The following is a 24,689-nucleotide window of genomic DNA, read 5'->3' as shown; positions in this document are numbered from 1 at the left end:
ATTGGCCAAAACAGCAATTATGAGGAGTCTTTAGTGACCTTCTGCTACAAGAACGATTGGTGCTGCACCCAAAACACAACTGATGCTCTTGTACAGTCTTTTTAAATCTATAGCAGTGATCCCAGTCAGTGAATGCAGGTTCTCCATTCTCTGATTTTTACCGGCCAGATCTTTCCTGCTCAGCGTTTGTGCTGTGTATGGGATTCTCTGCAGATACTAGTGTAAAGGAACTCCAAGACACACGGCTGGCAAATCATCCTTTCAAATATTGACACATCTAAGTTATGCAGGTTCTGGGGCTACTCACACAATCAGTGCTTCAACTGCATCTAACTAGCCTCAAGAGCTGTATAATTGATAGGTGTCGGTAAAAGGGGCGAGTTGGCAACACAGCCTCGGCATCGCCTAAAGATATGTGCCGCCAACTATACCCGAGTGCATGGTTCTCCTTCTTACTGGCTGCAAGCTGCTCAGTCACATGCCATGTGCTGTCCCTCCTCCCCCTCCTGGCCTCACCATGTGTGTACAACACTCAGCCACAAACTTGCTTGAGGGACTGAGTCTCAATCCCTGCGAGCGGCAGTAACCGTGCATGCGTACCAAATTTAAGGCCTCTTTTCCATGGACTTTTGAGCTGTGTGCTCAGCAAACAGTTGCCAGGCAGGAACAAGCAGTTACCAGGCAGCAGTGAGCAGTTGTGAGAGTTTGAGAGGCATTTCACTACCTATCAACAGTCTGTGGAAAAGAGACCTTAGTCTGCTAAGGCCTCTTTTCCACTGAAAATGTAACTGTGTGCTTAGCAAGCAGTTACCAGGCAGCAGTAAGCAGTTACCAGGCACAACAAGCATTTGTGAGTGTTTGGGAGACATTTCACTGCCTATCAACTGTCCGTGGAAAAGAGGCCTAACAGTGTTTACCTTGCAGTTATCTGCAGACAAGAGTATCAGGTCTATGGGAACATGTGAAAGATCTCTTCAAAACATATTCAAGTTGTTGACCTTTATGCTACATAGATGTCATGTGTGACAGATAAAAAACAAAAACAAAACACTACACCAATGTGACAAGAGAAAACAGGATTATAAAGTATATGACTATATTGAGGCCTCTTTCCCACGAACATCTGAACTGCTTGGTTGACGAGCAGTTCGGTGTCCCGAACCATCTCATGTCACGCAATTGCCGTGCTCAAATGCACCTGCATGATGGGGGAGGGGGATACACCCCTGTATGTCTGTCAGGAGCATCTTAAAGGACAATGGTAGGGAGAGGTATGTGGAGGCTCCCATATTTATTTCCTTTTAAACAATACCAGTTGTCTGGCAGCTCTGCTGATCTATTTGGCTGCAGTAGTGTGTGAGTAACACCAGAAACAAGCATGTAGATAATCTTGTCAAATAATGTCAGAAACACCTGGTCTGCTGCATCCTTGTTCAAGATCTATGGATAAAAGTATTAAAGGCAGAGGATCAGCAGGTCAGACAGGCTACTGGTATTGCTTAAAAGGATATAAATATGGCAGCCTCCACATAGCCCTTGCAAGAGTTGTCCGACCATAAATTATGTTACAGGAGCCCAGCAACTGATCAGGGCTGTTTCATACTACACTCAATTTTGCTGCCCTTTACGATCGCATGCAAATTGCAAACACAAACAAATCAGTAATCACAGGAACCCTTTTATACTAGTGCCGAGGTCAATTTGGAATTTTATTTGATGTTTTTAGCGAAGTGCACATCTAATCAATTAAATTCACATAGTGAACAACCTGCAATAGAAAAAGAACCACCATGCACCTGCCAGTATTACGGATAGAATTGGTCATGCACAGGTCAATAACATCCCGATCTAACCAACAAATGATGCTCCATGAGTACAATTCTGAATATCCACAAGCGTCAGTCTGTACATTACATATCTGCTAACTTACGATAAGTACAAACACTCTGCATACATTTATACTGCTGGCTGCCTTACTGTTCCCCAGGTCTCATACACACAAGTAGATCCCTGGTCAACCTTTCAGGCAGTTAGTCATTTCAGTGAATTTCCCATCTGGTTATTGACCAGACAGGAAAGCCACATCAACATATACACGTGTACATTGGCTCTTCAGTACAATTTATCATTCCTGGCAAGTTTCACTGATTCCAGTCAATGCAGACAGGCGGCTGAACTGCGCACGCAGCAAACAGTTGCCAGGCAGCAGCAAGCAGTTGTGAGAGTTCGACCGTCTTTTCACTGTATCAACTGCCCATTGAAAAGGTTCCTTCTAATTAGATCATTTGTTGAATGAAATATTGGCTTGTGTATAAGGCCTCAGATCTTCGGCTATGTTCACTTTACAAATCGCCAGCGCTATTGCTGAGGTATTTATTGCATTTTTAAAGCGCTTTTCCCTGCACTTTGAGCTTAGAAAAGCGCTTTTGTAAGTGCTTTCTACACGCTTTTGAGATGTTCACTTCCGTGAACTCTTTGACCTGGAAAAGAATAAATACAATAGGCTCTATTCACAAAACCATGTGCGGTAATGTTTTTTTGGTCGAAAACACTGAAAAATTTCCACATTCACTAAAAATGTTCCGCATGTTTCCTGCATGCGGGAACAATGCGTAAAAAATTTTGGGGGAAACATAGTAAACATTCGGAAACCATGCGGAAAAAAAGTTGCATAAAAAAACTTGTCCAAAAAAAAAAATAAAAAAAAAAATTAAAGTCCACCAAACAGCACTCAAGGCTCCAGACTCCATTTAAGTCAAGCAAAATAGATCACCAAGTACTAGTAGGTGATAAAAATTCAGTAGTTAAGTCAGAAATAAGGCGCCTCTTTTTTTGTGAATTTGGATTTTTTTTGCGGAAACTACCGACTTTTACCGCATTTTTTACGCATGCGGGTAATTAATGCGTAAAATTTTACGCATGCTGTAAATTTCATGCGTAAACATTTGTGAATGTCAAGATGTTTTTTTTTTCAGTCGGGAATTTACCGCAAGTGCATTTCCGCATGCGGAAAATCATTGAGAATAGAGCCCAATGTATTTATTCTTAAAAGCGTTTGGGAAATCGATATACAAAGCCCTTTTTCAAGCGCTTCGCGATTTCCCTATACCTTCCATTGAGCCAAAGCGCTCGGAAAATGGTACATGTAGTGCATTTGCAATTTTCTAAAATCGCCAGCGCTTAAAAAAACCTGCAAACGCTCATAGTGTAAAAGAGCCCTTCCACCTGATCCAGTCTAGATTTTCTACTACACCATATTGAATTGATCAGCCAACCAGTAAGCATTTATGAAATAAAATGTTTTAGGACTCAAAATGCACCTAGCAGATTGTCAATCCCTATGTCTATGAGTAATCTCATGCCTCGGTTTCTAAGCTTGGAGCATAGAATGCTATACCCAGAATATGCAATATGTAATATTGTGCTTTCAAAGAACCGTCACTGTGACAGAAGGCTTACATTTTATTGGCTGAAAGGAGGCCTCATGTATTATTCACACACTCTCATGAGGGAAGAGCAAATCAGATTCACTAGCAACCTGCCAAATGTAACAAGGTATTGCAACAACCATTAAATGGGACTTACATGTTTCAGCAGGTTCAGAGCAAATGTATGTTAATGGCTTATTTATACCTGCCTGCCAATCTGCTCCTCCCTGCGCGCAACAGTGAAGCAGCATGCAGAATGATCACATGCCTGTATAGGGAAGCCAGAGAATATAAAGGTAATCATTTGTGGGCAGCTCACATAATGCAGACACAGAGCAATACAGCAATCAGCACAAGGGAATGAATGCAGAATCAATCTGTAAAGGACACTATACAATCCAACATAACCTGTGTAGCACAGTTTAAAGCAGCAAGCTATGCAACATACAGATGTATCACTTCATACAATATTGAGGAATTAAAGCAAACCATACAATCAATAACCTCTACTGCACTACCCGGTGCTTCCTGCAGCTCTCCTTCCCCCTACACCCTCTGATCAGGGATGATCAATGAGATGCAAATTGTTCCAAAATTATGCAATTATTCTTCTATTGGTGTTGATGCAAATATATGCAATTTTTTATGCAAATGTATGCAGTTTGAAAATGTACCAATCAATTTAAACCCAGGTTTAAATGGATTGGTCCGTGTTCAAGCTGCATATATTTGCATAAAAATGTGCATACATTTGCATCAACATCAAGAATTTGCATATCTGTAATCATCCCTATCTCTGATGCACACTGTGCAATTAGGCCTGAATGGGAATGGTCAAGATGCAAATAACTTGGTGATGAAGCAGGATAATGCAAATTTGTGCAGCTTGAAAATCCCACCAAACTGGGCTCCCCCCACTAAAAAGCATAGCTAATGAGGGTGAACCTTGCTAGTAATCTTGCTGCCTGTGTTTATTTAGGATTAACCACTTGCCGACCGCACGCTTATACCGTGCGTCGGCAAAGTGGCAGCTGCAGGACCAGCGACGCAGTACTGCGTCGCCAGCTGCAGGCTGATTAATCAGGAAGCAGCCGCTCGCGCGAGCGGCTGCTTCCTGTCAAATCACGGCGGGGGGCTCCGTGAATAGCCTGCGGGCCGCCGATGGCGGCTCGCAGGATAAATGTAAACACAAGCGGAAATAATCCGCTTTGTTTACATTGTACGGCGCTGCTGCGCAGCAGCGCCGTAAGGCAGATCGGCGATCCCCGGCCAATCAGCGGCCGGGGATCGCCGCCATGTGACAGGGGACGTCCTGTCACTGGCTGCACAGGACGGATAGCGTCCTGTGCAGCCCGGATCACCGGGGAGGGGACAGGTAGGAGAGGGAGGGGGGAATTTCACCGCGGAGGGGGGCTTTGAGGTGCCCCCCCCGCAACACCCAGCAGGCAGGAGCGATCAGACCCCCCCAGCACATCATCCCCCTAATGGGGAAAAAAGGGGGGCGATCTGATCGCTCTGTCTGCTACCTGATCTGTGCTGGGGGCTGCAGAGCCCACCCAGCACAGATCACAACAAACAGCGCTGGTCCTTAAAGAGGAACTGTAACATAAAAATATCCCCTGGGGGGTACTCACCTCGGGTGGGGGAAGCCTCCGGATCCTAATGAGGCTTCCCACGCCGTCCTCCATCCGTCAGGGGTCTCGCTGCAGCCCTCCGTGGAGTCCGGGCAGCGGTGACGTCATTATTTACCTTCCTGGCTCCTGCGCAGGCGCTCTGACGGCTTTCCATTCCGAACTACACGGAAATACCCGATCGCCGTCGGGTCCGCTCTACTGCGCAGGCGCAAGTCTCCTGCGCCTGCGCAGTAGAGCGGACCCGAATGAGATCGGGTATTTCCGTGTAGTTCGGAATGGAAAGCCGCCACAGCGCCCCCGCTGGAGCCAGCAAAGGTAAATATTGAAATGACAGTCGGCACAGTCGCCGGCTGTTCGGAGGGCTGCGGAGAGACCCCCGTGGGACAGAGGACGGCGTGGGAAGCCTCATTAGGATCCGGAGGCTTCCCCCACCCGAGGTGAGTACCCCCCAGGGGATGTTTTTAATGTTACAGAGTCTCTTTAACCCCCTTGGCGGTATGAAAAATACCGCCAGGGGGCAGCGCAGCAGTTTTTTTTAAATTTTTTTTTTTTAAAATCATGTAGCGAGCCCAGGGCTCGCTACATGATAGCCGCTGCTCAGCGGCATCCCCCCGCCCGCTTCGATCGCCTTCGGCGATCTCCGATCAGGAAATCCCGTTCAAAGAACGGGATTTCCTGGAGGGCTTCCCCCGTCGCCATGGCGACGGGGCGGGATGACGTCGGCGACGTCGGGACATCATTGGGAGACCCGATCCACCCCTTGGCGCTGCCTGGCACTGATTGGCCAGGCAGCGCAGGGGTCTGGGGGGCGGGGGGGGCCGCGCGCCGCACCGGATAGCGGCGATCGGGCGCGCGGCGGCGGCGATCGGGGTGCTGGCGCAGCTAGCAAAGTGCTAGCTGCGTCCAGCAAAAAAAAATTATTGAAATCGGCCCAGCAGGGCCTGAGCGGCAACCTCCGGCGGCTTACCCCGTGTCACACACGGGGTTACCGCTAAGGAGGTTAAGGGGGGGGGGGTAAAGGGTGGGTCCTCAAGTGGTTAAAGGGAACCCAGGGTGAGAGAGATATGCACATAATGCAAGTCAATGGGCCAAATGAAAAAACAAATATGGTTGCATTCTGAAATATGCGTTTTATAGATGTGAACCGCAAACGCATTAAAATGCATGCAAAACACAAGAAACCGCATGTGCGGAACGAGAAATGCAAAACGCACTTAAAATGCACAAACGCATATGCAGGAAAATGCTACCTTTCACGCAATGCCTAGCGTGTTCCCAGCTATAGGCCTGGAACCCACTTGAGCGTTTTTTTGAGCATTTAGGGAGCGCTTTCAATCGCTAGTAATTTCCCTAAACGCACTGCCAATGTAAATGGATGGGACTGATTCCACTAGAGCGATTGCGATTAAGGAAATCCCAATCGCAGGACATGCAGCATTTTGGGAGCGTTTCCATTCTAATAAATTTTATAAGAGCAAGGAAATCGCTCCCAAAATCGCTTGCAAAACGCTATCACAAATCGCTAGCAAAGTCGATAGCGTTTTGCGCTTTCTAGTGGGTCCTAGGCCTCAGACAGCTATCCACTATGTCTGTGACACACAGAGGCCCTTATTAAAATTTGTGTTTTCTCCTTGGAGATATTTTATCAAAATCAGTAAAATCGCGATCGCGCTAAAATTGAGTGATTGTAATGGAAGTCAATGGGAGAGTTTTTTTAAAAAGCTCTCAGAAAGCTCTGGAGGCCAAAAAGTGCTCAGAAAAGAGCTTACAGTGTGTCTTGCACTCTTGCACACTACATGCGATTCCGATTTTTTTTTTATATGATCCAATTTTTGATTTACTGCATTACTGCATGTTGCTAAATTTTTTAATCAGAATCAAAAATCGGATCGTATGATAAAAAAAAAAAAAAAATCAAATCGGAATTGCATGTAGTGTGCAAGAGGCCTGAGCCCTGTTTTCTGTATTAGGACAGCTTCCTTGGCAGAGCTCCTGCAGTCTATTCACAGCTGCCAAGAACTAATTAGACCCTTTGATCTGGCTAAACCAACACAAAACTCAGAGCAGTTAATGTCTTCAGCAACTACATATGGAATAGCAACTTTTCTTTGTGTGCTGTGCAAGAGTTCGGGTCCAAAACGTTTAATCTTCTCTTATTTATTGATGAAAGTAAATTTTTCAAATGACATTTATATGCATATGTTTTATTATCAGTCCCTCTAGCAGATAGGGCAGCTCTACAGCAGGACTCTGGTCCTAATACTGATAACAAAGCAAGAGACATAATAAAAAAAACAACACAAAACTCTTTCTGACAAATAAAACCACTCTATTATAAAAAGCTGAAAGTTGATATTTCAGATTATAGCAATATCCATCATGTAAATATGCATTTGACAGGTTCTCTTTAAGACTTGGTCATTTTCATCTAATAAAAAAAAATCCACACTATAGTTAAAAAGAACAAAAGAAAAAAAATCAATATATATCAAATATTGAAATTCCAGTGAAATCCACCACATTTCCAGAATGTGTACCATTTTGTTAAATAAATAATACAAATAAGAGTGGTGTGGATGTAAGCCAGTAAAGTCTCAGGTGACGCTTCATTCAAAACCGCCAGCGACGTGCCCCCCCCCCCCCCCCCTTCAACGGCTCACAGAATGATTTACATAGCGGATGCTGCCAACTTTCCAGAGCCGTTCCCATAGCCTGGGATCGATGTGGCGTTTGGTTCAACAGAACGTGGTTAATTACGACACATATGGTACCAACAGACAAGGACAAAACACATTCAGTCAAGACAGTTCATGGCAGGCAGTAGACAAATGCTGGGGACAAAAGACAGGGATGTGGGTGGGGACATCGGGGGATTAGACAACACAGACACCTGCCTATCATCAGAGCAAATACAAAAATAAAATCAGTAGTGTGCACACAAGATTCAGTTCAAATTCTATTCACAAGTCTAAATAACAGTTGCTGGAACTGTTATCTCCTAGAATGGCACTCTCTAGCGAAGTATCATCCCAGACCGCCAGCATCTTCATTTAATAAGCCCATCCAGAGGCAAAGCTGTTGTGTAAACCTTCAGTGGTATATCTGCCCAGATTTCTAGTTTATGCTTTTGCACGGTATTGACAAAGCCTTTGCCTCTGCAGCCGTGATTGAGGAAAGCAGCCTGTTCAGCAGATGAAGACCTCTCGCCACAGATGTACAAGAAGGAGCAGCAGATGAATGAAGGCTTTGTTATAAAACCCACTGTACAGTTCTGCAAAAAAAGAAAGCAGTCAACCGCAGTGTTACTAGCGCTATGCAGATCTTGTGGCTGCGTTCAGGCTAGGTTGTGCCGGAAGCAGGAGCGCGACTGTAATGTATTCCAGATGCCAAGGTTTCCTGGCCAGGCTGTTGTGCCATACCGTCATCTCATGTGGTTTAAAGTTTCCCCTTAGAAAGCTGCACAGCCCTGAGTCTATGGTTCCTTCCTCTACTGATGGTCCAGGGGGCAGCCAAGCTCAGACTGGCCTTCTCTCTCACTAGGGATGATGAAGCAGAGAGGCAGCAGTATTCCAGGGGTCAAACTGCTGGGAGGAAATGCAGAAAGGTGAAGATCACTCCATAGGTGTTCCATGAAGCTGGACACCACATAGTTCTGTGCCTGCTGAAGAGAGTAACATGGCCTGGAGGCATTTTGTTATCACAAATGGCCATTTGTCACAGCAATGCCACTTCAAACATCAAAAGGTTCCTGTTCTTTGTGATAACTGTAAAATGTGGTGTGAAAATCCCATGGAAGGAGTCACAGAGTGAAAAACAGAATCAGCACCACCAACAGCAGAGCGAGGAGGATGACAATGGCGCACCACTGCCGCCGATCTGCAGGTAGAACAGCAACACAGTTATACAGCTCATCTGGTTTAAAAAAAAAAAGAAAAGTTCAGCCTCTGACAAACACCAGCAAGTGTGGTTTGATGGAAAGCTAAACAGAACCCCCTTAGCTACTATGGCCAGCAAGATCACACAGGGGTGGGGAAGCCAAGTATACATCTGCTTCCTGCTGGTTATCTTGGTGGAAATTATTGAGGTAAACCTTTTAACCCCAAGACCTCACGTACTTAAGGTGGCCATACACTTATAGATTTGCAGCAGTTTCGACCATCAGATTTCTGTCAGATGCCTGTCAAGTAGAATCTGACAGGAATCTATCTGATGTGTGCCACACACTAGGAACATATTTCCAATAGATTTCAGAATGAGCTGGAGCTGCCTCCCCCCCCCCCCCCCCCATCCCCTTCTAGCTGCCCTTATTTTTCCTGAGGCAAGTGTGAAGATAGCATCTGTGACTTTTTTAAACTCTTTGAAAAAGTGTCCTAACCCCCACTGCTGTTAAAAACTTGTGTTTGCTCCTTGCTAATGAGTGCAATAAAATAGTTACAGCAGTCCTTATCTGCCTGAAATTTCTGTGGTAGGGCAGGCCCTACCTTCCACATAAGTAAAGTAATAAAAGCCTTTGCTACATTTTTAAATGTAAAAAGAAGAGTTAAAATGGAAGGATTTTTTTTATTAATGAGCCATATTGTTAGCATTCATTTTTAATGTGCTATTGAGAGATCCTGGGTGCTAAAAATGGGGCTCGGCTCCCTTTAAAGAGACACTGAAGCGGAAAAAAAAAATTATGATATGATTTGTATGTGTACTACAGCTAAGAAATAAAACATTAGGAGCAGAGACATAAGTCTAATATTGTTTCCAGTACAGGAAGAGTTAATAAACTCCAGTTCTTATTTATGCAAAAGAGCCATTGAGCTCCATGACTTTACAAAGTCACAGAGTTCTGTCTTCTGAAGCTTGTTATCTCAACTGTCATTTATTGTATTTTATTTTTCTCTGTAGAGAAGGGGTTCAAAAGTTCAGTAGGCTGCTCTGTAAAATCATTTAGAATGCTGTGTAGTGTGTAACCTGCAAATATTACAGAATGATGCAATGGTATAAAAAAACACTATATAACTGAACTGAACTGAACTAACTTTGCTACTAATGTTCTAGTAATTATCCGTACTACACAACCAATTCATTATATAATCATTTTTATTTTCGCTTCAGTGTCTCTTTAACCTCCCTGGCCATAATCCTGAGTGTAGCTCGGGCTAGCCGCCGGGAGCTCAATGCAGAGTATAGCATGCAGTGGGCGCTTTTACTCACCTCCCGGTGGGATCTAGACGTCGGTAGCCGTTGGAGGCACTGAATCACTCTGCTGAGATCGCAGTCTTTGATTTCACTACAGAGTTACAGCACCACCCGGAGGACGGAGGGAAAATTGCAGCGCTGGAACCCAGGGAGGTGAGTGAGAGCAGGGGCTGCTGCAGACTCTTGTGGTATGATTTGTCTCCTGATTTTAGGGTCAGAAACGTTTTAAAAAGACCCTAAAATCAGGAAGTAATCATACCGCCAGGGAGGTTAAAGGGTAACAGACATGTAGCACGGGAATGTACAGGGTGGGCCATTTATATGGATACACCTTAATAAAATGGGAATGGTTGGTGATATTAACTTCCTGCTTGTGGCACATTAGTATATATGAGGGGGAAAACTTTTCAAGATGGATGGTGACCATGGTGGTCATTTTGAAGTCGGCCATTTTGAATCCAACTTTTGTTTGTTCAATAGGAAGAGGGTCATCAAACTTATTGGGAATTTCACGCGAAAAGCAATGGTGTCATTGGTTTTAAAGTAACTTTACTCTTTCATGAGTTATTTACAAGTTTCTCTTTGTTTACAGCCATTAACCTGTCGCCGAGGTTAACACGTGAGGAGCGGATAGAAATTGTGTTGATGTCTGGTGAACGCAGTAACCGGGTCATTGCAGCAGATTTCAATACAAGACACCCTACGAGACCACCCATCTCCCATGCTACAAAAACTGACTGCTAAGTTTCGTGAAACTGGTTCAGTGTTGGATTTGCCAAAATGTGGACACAAGAAATCTGTCACTAATTAAGAAACATCAGTGGCTGTCCTAGCTTCATTCAGCAAGAGCCCACAGCGTAGAACTCGCCGCATGTCACTGGAGAGTGGCATTAGTTGAACATCCCTTCGGATATTAGATACTTAAAAATGGCACCCTTACAAACTCCAGCTACTGCAGCATCTCAACGTGGATGACCCAGATCGGTGCACTGAATTTGCAGGATGGGCAAAACAAAAATTGGAGCAGGACCCTCAGTTTACGCAGAAGATTTTGTTCAGTGATGAGGCAAACTTTTATGTGAATGGTGAAGTTAACAAACAAAACCACCGCCATTGGTGTAACACTAACCCACATTAGGAAGATCCCTCCAAGACTGCTGGAACAAAAAAATTGATGGTATGGTGTGGTATATGGGGTACAAAGATAGTGGGGCCATTCTTCATCAGTGGAACCCTCAAGGCCACTGGATATGCGAAATTGCTACATGGTGATGTGTTTCCCTCTTTCTGCACTGAAGCTGGCAGATTCCCTGAGTTTTTCCAGCAAGATGGTGCACCACCACATTATGGGTGTCAGGTCCGAGCATTCCTAGATGAACAGTTTCCTGGAAAGTGGATTGGTCATCGTGGGCCAGTTGAATGGCTCCCAAGGTCTCCCGATCTGACCCCCTTAGACTTTTATCTTTGGTGTCATCTGAAGGCAATTGTCTATGCTGTGAAAATACAAGATGTGCAGCACCTGAAACTACGGATACTGGAAGCCTATGCAAGCATTTCTCCTGCGGTGTTGCTATCACTGTGTGAAGAGTGGGAGAAGAGTGTTGCATTGACAATCCAACACAATGGGCAGCACATTGAACACATTTTATAAGTGGTTAGAAACTTGTAAATAACTCATGAAAGAATAAAATTACATTAAAACCAAGCACACCATTGTTTTTCTTGTGAAATTCCCAATAAGTTTGATGTGTCACATGACCCTATTCCTAGTGAAAAAACAAAAGTTGGATTCAAAATGGCCGCCATGGTCACCACCCATCTTGAAAAGTTTTCCCCTTCACATATACTAATATGCCACAAACAGGAAGTTAATATCACCAACCATTCCCATTTTATTAAGGTGTATCCATATAAATGGCCCATCCTGTATTCACTATCCAGCTGTGACTTTGCCATGCGCAGTAAGAACAAGTCACTTTTACCAGTAGTTCAAACAGGTACATAGTATGCATTGCATAATTAGCGTGCCACATGTTACCTAGGTAACACATACCTTGCCTAGGTACAGCGTGCCACGCTAACTGCACAGAGTGTGCTACACACTTGTCAGAAATACTGGTAAAATTTACATGCACTCCCTTCTCATGCCAATTTTAATGCTGCCTGGCGAATACAACCCTTGATGAGACAAACGTCTGTACCGTAAAAGCCTCCAAATACTAAAGCCTGGCAGATTGAGAATGTTTGATAAGCTAGCTCAGAGGAGCATTCTAGCAGCTCTAGCAGACTAATGAGCACATCTCTGTGCTGCAAAACCCATATGATGCTTCACTCACCACTGGTCATGTGAGACACCTTTGCCAATTTCTTCAAGACGTTGTCCATGCGGGACTGTGCTGTGTCCAGTTCATGAGAAAAGTCATCCAGCATCCTGCAGGGGCAGAGAAACAATCGCCATTTCTACTTACTGTGAACATTTCAAATGCATTGTACACAATAAGATAACATGCTCCCTACATTTCTTTAGATTGTAAGCTCGCAAGTGCAGGGCTCTCTCTCACCCTTGTTATTCATTTCATCAGCGCCGCGTAATATATTGGCGCTTTATAAATACAATAAATAAATCTGTTTAAATATTGGTACGTTTACCTTTTGGGTATGTATTCATGTATACATATCAATGTGTTGTATTTGTTTTGTTTTTTTTTGCAAAACTCATTAAAACTTATTTGTTATAAAATAAAGAAAGAAAGAAATATATAAAAATAGCTTACATCCTGCTATACATTTTATTAATCGTGTTAATCTGTCATTGTAATCACCAGTTCTGTATTTTGTTCCAGTGCCCATATTTGATGTATATCATTGTCTGTATCATTATGAACCCCTTGTTGTTTTCCTACTTTGTAAAGCGCCACTGAATATGTTGGTGCTAAATAAGGCCCAATTCACATTAGAAAGTATGAGCCAAGCGCGTCACCAGATCCGGATTGGCAAACGGATTCTGAAAACTTATCTCATCACTGATAGATTGGATAGGTTTTCACTCCGTTTGCCAGCAAATACATACATAATGTCAGCGGCAGAGGCTTCCTATTCTTGCATTACACAGCGCGTCATGTGACTAGTCACATGACGTGGAAGAAGACGGAAGCATCTACCGCTGGCCTTTAGGTACAGTATGTATTTAAGGCCCGGTTACCCTCGCTCACTCACCCGGCCTGCTGCTGCACCCTCCCTCACCCTCCCGGCGTTCAGGTTCGCGTCCCCACATCCCCCGTGGAATGGTCTGTTTCTTCACTAGTGTAAAGAAACGTTCCGTTTTCCACTGCCCTAAGCCTCCCTGCATACGATTCCGATTTTTAATCGTTTTTTACATCCAATTCCGATTTTTAATTGTTACTGCATGCTGCGTTTTTACCTCCGTTTTTCTGTTGATTGCATTCAGGGAAAATCGGAATTGCAAATCGAAAACAGAATCGCAAAACAGATTCGCAGTGTGCAGGGAGCCTTATGAATCGCAGCACCAATCTTGTCATGAAGAACCAGTTATTTCCCACCATTTGCAACAGCAATCAAGAATGATAAAAGCTATGTGCTGCAACCAATCCAAATTTACTGAGCTGCTAATCTGCATTTATTTATGTAACAAAGTCCCTCCTGTAATTGTATAGCTACCTGCATCAATAAGACCTCTAATGCTTCGTACACACTAAGCAATTTCCCATCAGACTGACTGGTCAAACCATTAATTTATGACATTTTAGATCTGCTCCCAATCGAGTATGATTTTGAGCAGCACCGATCTGAAAATCGATACCATTTTTCATTCCCACTTTCTCTGTTCTTCTCTCCATTTTCTTCTCCCCTCCCTCCCCCGGTCTCACCCTTCCTTCTGTCCCAGTGCCTCTCCCTCTTCTTCCTCCTTGTGTCTCAGTGCCTCTTCCTCTTCTCCCTCCTTGTGTCCCAGTGCCTCTTCTTCCTCCTTGTGTCCCAGTGCCTCTCCCTCTTCTTCCTCCTTGTGTCTCAGTGCCTCTCCCTCTTCTCCCTCCTTGTGTCCCAGTGCCTCTTCTTCCTCCTTGTGTCTTAGTGCCTCTCCCTCTTCTCCTTGTGTCCCAGTGCCTCTCCCTCTTCTTCCTCCTTGTGTCCCTGTGCCCCTCCCTCTTCTTCCTCCTTGTGTCCCAGTGCCTCTCCCGCCTCGTGTCCCAGTGCCCCTACCTCCTTATGTCCCAGTGCCTCTTCCTGTCTTCCTCCTTGTGTCCCAGTGCCTCTACCGCCTCTTCTTCCTCGTGTCCCAGTGCCTCTCCCTCTTCTTCCTCGTTTCCCAGTGCCTCTCCCTCCTTCTGTTCCAGTGCCTCTCCCTCTTCTTCCTCCTTGTGTCCCAGTGCTTCTCCCTCTTCTTCCTCCTTGTGTCCCAGTGCCTCTCCCTCCTCTTCCTCCTTGTGTCCCAGTGCCTCTCCCTCCTTATTTCCCAGTGCTTCTCCCTGTCTTCCTCCTTGTGTCCCAGTGCCTCTACCTCCTCTCCCTCCTTGTATCCTAGTGCATCTCCCTCTTCTTCCTCGTGTCCCAGTGCTTCTCCCTCCTTGTGTCCCAGTGCCTCCCCCTTTTCTTCCTTCTTGTGTCCCAGTGCCTCTCCCTCCTTGTGCCCCAGTGCCTCTCCCTCCTCTTCCTCCTAGTGTCCCAGTGCCTCTCCCTCCTTGTGTCCCAGTGCATTTCCCTCTTCTTCCTCCTTCTGTCCCAGTGCCTCTCCCTCTTCTTCCTCCTTGTGTCCCAGTGCCTCTCCCTCTTCTTCCTCCTTGTGTCCCAGTGCCTCTCCCTCCTCTTCCTCCTTGTGTCCCAGTGCCTCTCCCTGTCTTCCTCCTTGTGTCCCAGTGCCTCTACCTCCTCTCCCTCCTTGTATCCTGGTGCCTCTCTGTCTTCTTCCTCCTTGTGTGCCAGTGCCTCCCCCTCTTTTTTCTTCTTGTGTCCCAGTGCCTCCCCCTCTTCTTCCTCCTTGTGTCCCAGTGCCTTCCCCTCTTCTTCCTCCTTGTTTCCTAGTGCCTCTCCCTCTTCTTCCTCCTTGTGTCCCAGTGCTTCTCCTTCTTCTCCCTCCTTGTGTCCCAGTGCCTCCCCCTCTTTTTCCTCCTTGTGTCCCAGTGCCTCTCCCTCTTCTCCCTCCTTGTGTCCCAGTGCTTCTCCTTCTTCCTCCTTGTGTCCCAGTGCCTTTCCTTCCTTATGTTCCAGTGCCTCTCCCTTTTCTTCCTCCTTGTGTCCCTGTGCATCTCCCTCTTCTTCCTCCTTGTGTCCCAGTGCATCTCCCTCTTCTTCCTCCTGGTGTCCCAGTGTCTCTCCCTTTCTTGTGTCCCAGCGCCTCTCCCTCCTTGTATACCAGTGTTTCTCCCTCTTCTTCCTTGTGTCCCAGTGCTTCTCCCTCTTATTCCTCCTTGTATCCCAGTGCCTCTCCCTCCTCCTTGTGTTCAAATGAGTCTATATTTGGACTCCCATATAATCTGTCTACACTGCACCCTGTACAGCACTATAGAATATGATGGTGCTATACAAGTAAAGCACAATTATAACTGTGACTGTGCTGTATTTTCTTAGCTTCAGGGGAAAAACTGGAGACAAGAAATAAGCAAGAGAGTGAAGCTACTGTGTGGGAAGTAACGGGTTTCACTGCAAAACCTTCTCTGTTCACAACTTTTTCAGATCAAAGTTCCCCAGGAACTACTTTCAGAATCTGATGCCTGCCTCATTTCTTCAAATGTCAGCAGCCAGGGAATACACCTCGCTGATTCCTTTCTGAAGTCGAGGCGCTCGTGAGGAATGGTTAGAAGTGATGTCTTGGGAACCTTGCTGCCTCCACTAGTCTCTTCACAGCCGTCTGAAGTGCTGCTTTAACAAACTTCTCACTAGCTGCAAAATTGGAGCCATCAGTTGCTGTCCGAGAGCATCCACGGCACAGCTCATCGCTGGCATCAAAATGTCCTCTTTGAAATCATGGAGCCGCCAGAAAAAACACCAACTTCCCTGGAGCTTCATACCCGCAATGCACTGAAGTGACTGCTTTTCAGTAAAGTCTCAAACAAACAGGTTTGGTTTTGATGACTTGAAGAAGCCATTGCTTCTCTGTCCGCAATAGATTCAGTCATCGTATTGTTTCAATTTTTTAAGGAAGGATGAGAATACAGCACAGTCTAAGGCGTCATTCACACTTGCAGACGCATATGGCTGTGCAAACAGAAAGCAATGCATGCAATCACACACCATGCAGGGGAAGTTACTATAGGTGGTGCTCTCTTGTGTTTCCCCCTTCCTCATCAGTATATGCTAATCGGTAAAGATCACTTCAAGATTTATGGAGAAATAAAAATCCAATCCCCTCATATTAGAGCTAAAGTATTACAAGGTTTGTGCAAACATTAGCTTGTTTAGCCTTGTTTTTAGGTGTATAAACAAAGGCATTCCGAAGGCACCTTGAAATGCTGGTGTGCCCAGAGTTTGCTGCAGTCCCAACACAGGGTGCAACAAGGCTAGCAGCTGCATCACGAAAAGCCCATACTCACTACAACAATTTTTCCAATGACCGGCGATTTTTTGAGCAACGAGCGATTGTTTAAATTATCTCACAATGTGGGTACAGGGGCACGATCATGCAATAACATCATGCAGCGATAACGACCGTCACAGTGGATCGGATCTTTAAGATCCACAACGACTAAGTGTAAAGTACCGCCACTGCTTGACTTCCCATTTACGCACATCATGTTATGTTGTGCGCACCCACTGCTTGGATCAGGGAACGCTTGTCACCGAGGGACGTCACTGGATCCATCTTCCTGCGTTGTTGCCATGGTGAGTATTCAGCTTTGCTTGTCACCGAGGGACGTCACTGGATCCATCTTCCTGCGTTGTTGCCATGGTGAGTATTCAGCTTTAAAATCTGTGAGGTATTCCAGAGTTCTGCATACCTGGAGTCCCACACAGGTCCATGGAATAGAATATAGTGCAAACATGCTCTCCATGGATGGCACTGTTTGGTAGCTGCCCGCCTTATTTATCAAATAAATGTGTGGTGGTCCTACAATATGATCTGTAAAGATCCCTTTTATCACAGCACTGTAAAAACAGGCACAGCTAGTAAAAAACAAACAAACAAACAAACAAAACAGTGTCGCCACCTCCCTCCTTTTTTGTTTAGTAAGTTTTGACCAATGTAATAGCTATGGCTGAGCATGTCATAGCACTTAAATTGGCATTTTATATAAAAGCTATGCAACAAAGAGATTGGTAGCCTCAGCATTCCTCTAGCAAGTTTCAAACACCCTTGCTGTTAAGCTGCCCACTAACCATACAATCTTCATTGTACAATCTTGCCATTTTCAGGTACAGTAGTGTGACTGTCTACCTGCAAAAACTTGTTTAGATTATTCTCAATCTGTTAGCCCTTATATTACATAGCAGTAGTAAGATTGTACAATCAAGATTGTATTATTAATGGTCAGCTTTAATGTTATCCAATGGCACTACTAATAACTGTATCACCCCAGCAGCAATTTGGAGCCCTGCAGACATGTGAGTATGTGTTGTCAGATGAGCAAAGGAGATAAAATAAGAATTCTAAAAAGTAGCATTGTCACGATATTACGTAGTGGAGAAGCTCCCTCTACTGCGATACTCACACAGCCTGTTCATCCAGCTCGTTGCCAATGCGCTGTGACATATTCTTCAGTACCCCGATACTGCCCGACACCAGCTCCAGCTCCTCATCCTGCTGCTCCATGATCAGCTAATGGAAAACAGGAAGTGGTAATGTTACCGAAATACACAGGTGAGAACTGCTGCAGCAAAACAAATCGAAGAAGAAATGCCACTATAATTACATGGCTACGTCACATATAACCAAACACACACTAAACTGCCTACAACAAACATGTTTCTTCTGCATCTGGACTAGGGGGACTACGGCCCATACATACCTATCATTTTTTCCTCAATAAAGTTGTAAAGGGTCAAAGTGAACGGCAATCAACTAGTGACTGTAAAAATCCTGCTTATGAGCCAATGCCATATCTCTATTATGTAGAAAAACCTCAATGCTCTCAGTTCCACTGTGTATTCAAAGGATTAATGGTAAACATTGTGCTTCAGCTTGTTTGCATTGTTTTTTCATACGCATATAAAATACATCCATTCCACAGTGTTGCTAAGGGAAACGTCAGATAGGGTTGTCTAGATTTGCTGCTACTACTCTTTGTACCTAATTACTTCTGCAGGAAGGTAGGAGGGCCTGGGCAGTCTCATGGTAGAAGTACTCTAAACGGAGTACAGTTGCCATGGTAACCACATTTCAGGCCCAAATGTCTTCCTAGCGAGCTTGTTTTTGTCTGTACGCTCCTTGATTAGATGATGTCACAGAAATCACTCGTACATTACCAGGTCAAAAGCTGTAGGGACTGGCTACATTAAATTCTAAATTCAGGGGGGGGGGTCATATAATAATTATGCTATAGTGGCTGGATGTTGTACTGGTTAAGGCCTCTATCTCTGACACAGGAGACCAGGGTTCGGCTCTTCCTGTTCAGCAAGCCAGCACCTACTCAGTAGGAGACCTTGGGCAAGACTCCCTAACACTGCTAATGCCTACAGAGCGCACCCTAATGGCTGCAGCTCTCGTGCCTTGTGTCTGCCAGGAGAAAAGCGTGCTATAAATGTTCTGTGTCTGTCTACTACGTTTTCTGGATCCACTTGTGTACGGCCAGTGATGTTGCAGAGTCATAGGATAACCATACATTACTTGATTTTCACCACAACACGGTCACTCGATCAATTTGCGACCGAAATCGCTTGAAAGGATCAAATCGAGCATGCTGGAAATTCTAGGTCACAAGGGCTCAATCAGGTGCATGGTGGTAACGCATTTGATTTCCCAAGGACCGCTAGACCCCGTCAGTCTCTCCAAGTGTATCTGTATCCTTCTGTCACGCCAGTGTGAATACTAGCCTCCTTCTGTGTCCGGTGTCTTTCTGAATTATCAACATGAGGCACTGACCGCCACAGGCACTGACATCACTACATGTGGCATTGTCACGTGGTACAAGCGTAAGCAGTGACAATTCAAAAATACGCTAGGAGGAGGCGTGACGTTGCACCAGCACGACAGGTAAGCCTACAACACTCACCACAGGCCCGAGTCGAACCACACATTACAGGGGGGCTTTAGGCAGAGGCGCTAGGATGATTTACAATAGATTTCATGCGGAAATCTGTCTGCAGTTTCGATCAGAGGCGGATCTATCTGATGGTCGATCTTTTAGCAGATTGAGAGATGTATACAGATGACATGGAGAGCTGTGCAGCTGAAATAGTAAATAGTGGTGTCATCTGCCTACGTGTTGGCATGGTAGGGGTGCCCGAATCCCAATACTGGCTAGGCAGCATTGCAACTCCTCAGACAGCTGAAAAGCTGTACATTTTGCCAGCCGTTTACCTGCAGTTCAGCTTTAAGCATGACATCTGTGTGCTGCCCCTAGGTTGTATCCTGTACTGAACATGAAATATTGCTAAAAGAAAAAAAATAATAATTGCAATTCCTGATGGCAATGCTCCAGACATCTGGAACAGTGGTATTATAGCCGCAGGCAGTCAATCCGAGTATGATCATTATGATCTGGATGGAATTACGTATTTAGCCCAATGCCCATCTGACAATGCAGCCATTGCTGGCACACCACAGGTGTTGTAATCTGCAGAAAAGTGGCGGATTTACACTGTGTGATACAAAACCATTCTTCCGAGCATTCATTAGCCCAGCGGTGTGTGAGACTCATGTCCTTCCTGCTCTGCTTCTATAGTCAGAGCACAGAGGATGTCACGGTGCTGGGCAGCACACAACTGCAGCCACATGCTCCGGGATAATGAGCCCAGCGATGGGAGATCACCCCTTCTATTCTCCAGCACTCTCTCTCATCAAAAGCTTTGGAAACAGCTGGATCTCTCATTCCGGTTCATACACTGAGGTTTATGACTGTCCCTCTGGTAGCCGGTACACAACAGGCAATATTCATGCCAATCAACAAAACAATCAAAATGGTCAAACCGGCCACTGATCAGAAGTGAATTCTTCTACCTACAAATCAGAAATGAAACAATGAAACATGGTGGCCAGCAGAGCTGGGACAAGGTCCTCCAGCACCCAAGGCTCAGACACCAAAGTGCACCTCTCCATTTCTCCCACTCCAGCTGTCACACACTGATAAGATTTATTTAATAGTCAGAGTTTTCTGCATAAACCAAGAAGGGTATTTTAGTATAAGGGTGTAACTTCCTACTGGATATATATACATTATGGTGACAAGGGGATTTGAGTAGACAGCTGATTCCCAAGGAACTAGCTGACATTAGAGACACTGACTAGTGATCTACTATGGTAATGCACTGTGTTTTGTATTTTTAGCTGTCACGTAAGCTCTAGCACTGGAATGTATAAAAGCTGTGTAACTTATTTTACGTGTTAGTAAACCTTCACTATTAGACACTCTATTGTCAATTGTGATCCTTTACTCCAGGCCTGAAAACATGTATTATATATGTACTGAAAGCAATTGGTTTTGAATGTATTGAGATAGACTCTTACATTTCTTGGTGTCATGAAGTGAGATAATAAGAAGGGAGATCTAAGTGGAAAGGCTGAATATGGGTAAGTAGAAAATCTTTTCTGACTGCTCACATCAGTGTCCCCACATAGCTCCCTGTGTCTTTAGTAACGAACCCTAAATTTAAGGTGTGCTGTGGGAGCACCCAGTGAGGACAATTTGCGAAGGTGTGCTGAATGGGCACCCTGCGGAAAATATATATTTTTATGTCTAGGAGTCTCTGGGAGACATATGTAGAAAATTGTAAAGGTGTGCTTAGGTAGCACCCAGTAATGGATATACATATATATATATATTGTGCCACGGGTCTCTGGGAGACATATGTAGGAAATGCTTTAAAGTACATATATGATATTTTGTTGAATCTTTTTCTTGCTTCTAAATTACTAATGCTTTTTTCTTTCCACTATTAACACTTTGTAATATGTGACTGTGCATATATGTATTTTCTTTCACTATTGTGTTGATTGCATGGGTGCTCGCACCTGCCTGTTCTCTTGAATATGGAAAATTGACAGGTTTTTATCTGTAAGCAACATTCTTTTTCTTTGTCTGAACTAAGATTCTACTCTGATTTCATCTGTGTTGGAAAGCATTGAACGGAGTTTACTTGACAAGCTGGTATTTTTTTTTTTCTTTAAGAGGTTAACACTTCACGTTGTTTTTCTTTTGTTTTTTCTGACCAGTTGTCATTTCTTTGCTTAGACCAAATTTTCTTTCTGCTTGTGTTTATTTTTAGACACACTATTTACCAGCTGCCTAAAATGTCTTCTGCCTTAAGAGATATATATATATATATATATATTTCTTCTTTCTTTGGTTTTTTGGTTTAATTGCTTTCACATAGGACTGAGATTTGAGTAGAATTCCACTCTTTGTGTATATACATATATATTTTATCTGCACATAGCATTGAGTAAGTTTTGTTCTCTAAGCATTTTTTTCTTTTACAGGATAAGTAAGTATATTTGTAAGTATATGTTTTATTGTTCATCATTTTGCAAAGATTGTTTTGTATGTATATTAGGGAGTAAAGGTAAATGGTTATTTCATGAAATGTATTGATTGAACATAATGTCAACTTTTTGGTATTGGGTATCATATCTGCTTTCCCATTTAAAATTATATATTTTCAGTATGTCCACAATTTTATTTTGGGCCTACTAGGTTGGATATGTAATTCTCATATCTCTGTAAAGGATATGATAGATAAAGATAAGTAACATTTATATAGCGCTTTTCTCCTGGCGGACTCAAAGCGCCAGAGCTGCAGCCACTGGGGCGCGCTCTATGGACAGTAGCAGTGTTGGGGAGACTTGCCTAGGGTCTCCTACTGAATGGGTGCTGGCTTATTGAACGGGCAGAGCTGAGATTCGAACCCTGGTCTCCTGCGTCAGAGGCAGAGCCCTTAGCCATTACACCATCCAGCCACATATGAGAAAGCATATATGTATTGTGATTTTAGTGTACTGACTATTGTAGTATCTGTATACTGTATGTTGTATATTATAGTTGTTGTGGCCACTATGTTTGTCTGGTTTTGAAAACAAAACAAAACCGTGTGGTTGTAGTTTGCAAGACAATGTTGTTCTAGCATAGGTGGCAATGTTACACCTAACAGTTTATGTATGTTGTCAGATGAATGAATAGACATATATCTGTTTCTGTTCATAGGTTCTTGGGGACTTTTCCCCTTACAATACTGTATTGTTTCCTCAGGACATGATAATGGGACACTAGAAATAAGCCCGGAATTGATAGATAGATCAAATATGAGTCGGTATTAGAATATCAGACACAGTATAAACAGTACATGTCATAAACTGGTAATCTATGTCTCCCATTTGTAAGTCCTGACAGATATGTATACCTTTATTGTTAAACAGAAACACATATATACATTGATAATAGCCATACATTTTATTATTCCAATGGATGACTGGTGTTTATGGTTCCCAGCGTAGGACAGTAATGAGCAGGTTAAAAAAAATAATAAATAAAATAAAAATAAAAAAGTGACCCCTCTCTCATAGATAATGTTTTTTTTTTGGGATATACCCTGCTCTAATGATATCCTTTTGATTATTTCCAATGCAGTTTTATTTTATTTTACAACAATGGTGATTGGTTTACATTGCATCAACAATAATATAAATTACTTGCAATGTAGGTTAAAAAAAAATAAAAAATAAAATAAAAACATGTTGTTTTGATATTAAATTAGCAAACTGCATGGAGTCCACTGACTTTGCTTGGATGATGCCAGGCGCTATACGTGTATGTTTTATTTTTGTTTTGTTTTTTTTTCTCTCGGATCAGTTTTTTATTTTTTGTGCTGTGACTCCTGTCTGTAGCTTTATTGTGACATACTCAGCTGTCTCAGCTCTCTCCCTGAATCAGCAAGTTTTGGAATGGACATGCGGCCGCCAAGTAAGATTTTATTTCCTGTTCCTCCCATTCATTCTGATTCATGGAGTTTGTGTTGGGGACATTATGCTGACTATAAGCCAACCTCTTTGGCTCCTCTTTCTGTCCATGGATATGTCGGTCTATCTTTTGTGGAATTGTGATGTTGTTTGTTACACTTATTCCCTGATGTGCACTTGTAGTACACATCTCAAATGTCTGCTCTAAGTTCCCTTGATATTTTCTCTAGACTGTGTGATAAGGGACATTTTAAGGATTAGTTCGCAGTCTAGTGCCGGGGTACGAACTGGGTAATGGTGGACGTAGTTACCTTTTTCTATTCTGTATACACAGTTGTGTTCCTAAACTGGTACATTGGTAGATTATTACAAGTTTAAGTAGAATAAAAGTTTGCTTTCTTAACACGGAAAGAGTTTGCGATAATTCAGGTTGGAGTGAGCTTGCGATGTCTCCCAGTGCATCACTGCTGAATATATGCAAATTAACCATTGTACCCTTAGAAGCTAAACACATCTCCAGAACCGCTGGAATGCAATGATGTGTCAGCTTGTTAATTTGTGCAGAGCCATAATAATCCAACATGCATACAGACTGTTTCAGATTGTTTTATCCTCATCGGTGCAATATCAGTGATATTTGGGAGCAGGATGACACTCATTGGCTCCACAATCAGTGCATGGCATGGATTAATTTGGCTCTATGCAGTAGGGCTTGTAACACCGAGAGGTATAGACTAACCAGCAAGCTCATGGTGACCCAGAACTCATTGGAGTGTGTGAGGGACTACAATGGTCCTAACAGCCCCCTTACTAAGATGTTAAGTAAAACAAAAGTTTAAGTAGCTCACGAGTCAAAGGAGCATGGGCACCTCTAGTTTAGTGGGACAATAAATCCTTTTCCTCCTGCTTTAAGGAAGGGTTAATTGGTATGCTATTTATAGACCCTGGGGAGCTGTAGACTACCTTCTGTTCCAGTCTGAGACATATTAACTCTTAGTTTGGAGCTAATGGCTACTTTCCGTTACAGAGGGTCTGGTAAATCAGTGTTTTTCAACATTTTATTGGTATGTGCCCCTTGACAAATAAATATTAAATCATGGTACTTAATTTGTTCTACTCAATTTTCAAACATTTACTATTGCTTTTAATTTAGCTGACATACTAGTTTGGTGTTGTCTAAATGCGATTTAATATTTTCTAAAACACTATTTTTGATGTTTTGTTCACTATATCAAGCCTCAGTTCCCCCTGGCACCATCAGCAGTACCTCATGTAAGAATCTAGGTGGTACATAATGTGTGTGCTGGGAGATACTTGTCATAGTGTTGTGTTTGGGTGCAGGTCGCTACTCCACACCACTAGTGCTGGTTTACCTATGTC

General features: G+C 43.7%; 1 protein-coding gene across 5 annotated transcripts in view; it reads right to left on the bottom strand.

Annotated features, from left to right (window-relative positions):
- STX6 (syntaxin 6) overlaps positions 1–24,689 on the bottom strand; it is a 79,870-nt gene that overhangs the window by 20,390 nt on the left and 34,791 nt on the right. For 3 of the 5 annotated variants that reach the window (XM_068239706.1, XM_068239705.1, XM_068239707.1), the window contains exons 6-7: positions 17,911–18,017; positions 12,586–12,680 (exon numbers count right to left, since the gene is read on the bottom strand). In XM_068239706.1, coding sequence (XP_068095807.1) covers positions 12,586–12,680; positions 17,911–18,017 — 202 coding nt within the window. Of the gene's footprint in view, positions 1–1,691; positions 3,697–6,062; positions 8,939–12,585; positions 12,681–17,910; positions 18,018–24,689 lie in introns of those variants that run through there. The other 2 variants (XM_068239708.1, XM_068239704.1) reach the window with 2 other exon arrangements.

This window comes from Hyperolius riggenbachi, chromosome 6 (genome assembly GCF_040937935.1).
Source record: "Hyperolius riggenbachi isolate aHypRig1 chromosome 6, aHypRig1.pri, whole genome shotgun sequence".
NCBI classification, from domain to species: domain Eukaryota; kingdom Metazoa; phylum Chordata; class Amphibia; order Anura; family Hyperoliidae; genus Hyperolius; species Hyperolius riggenbachi.
This window is presented reverse-complemented; position numbering and strand designations above follow the sequence as displayed.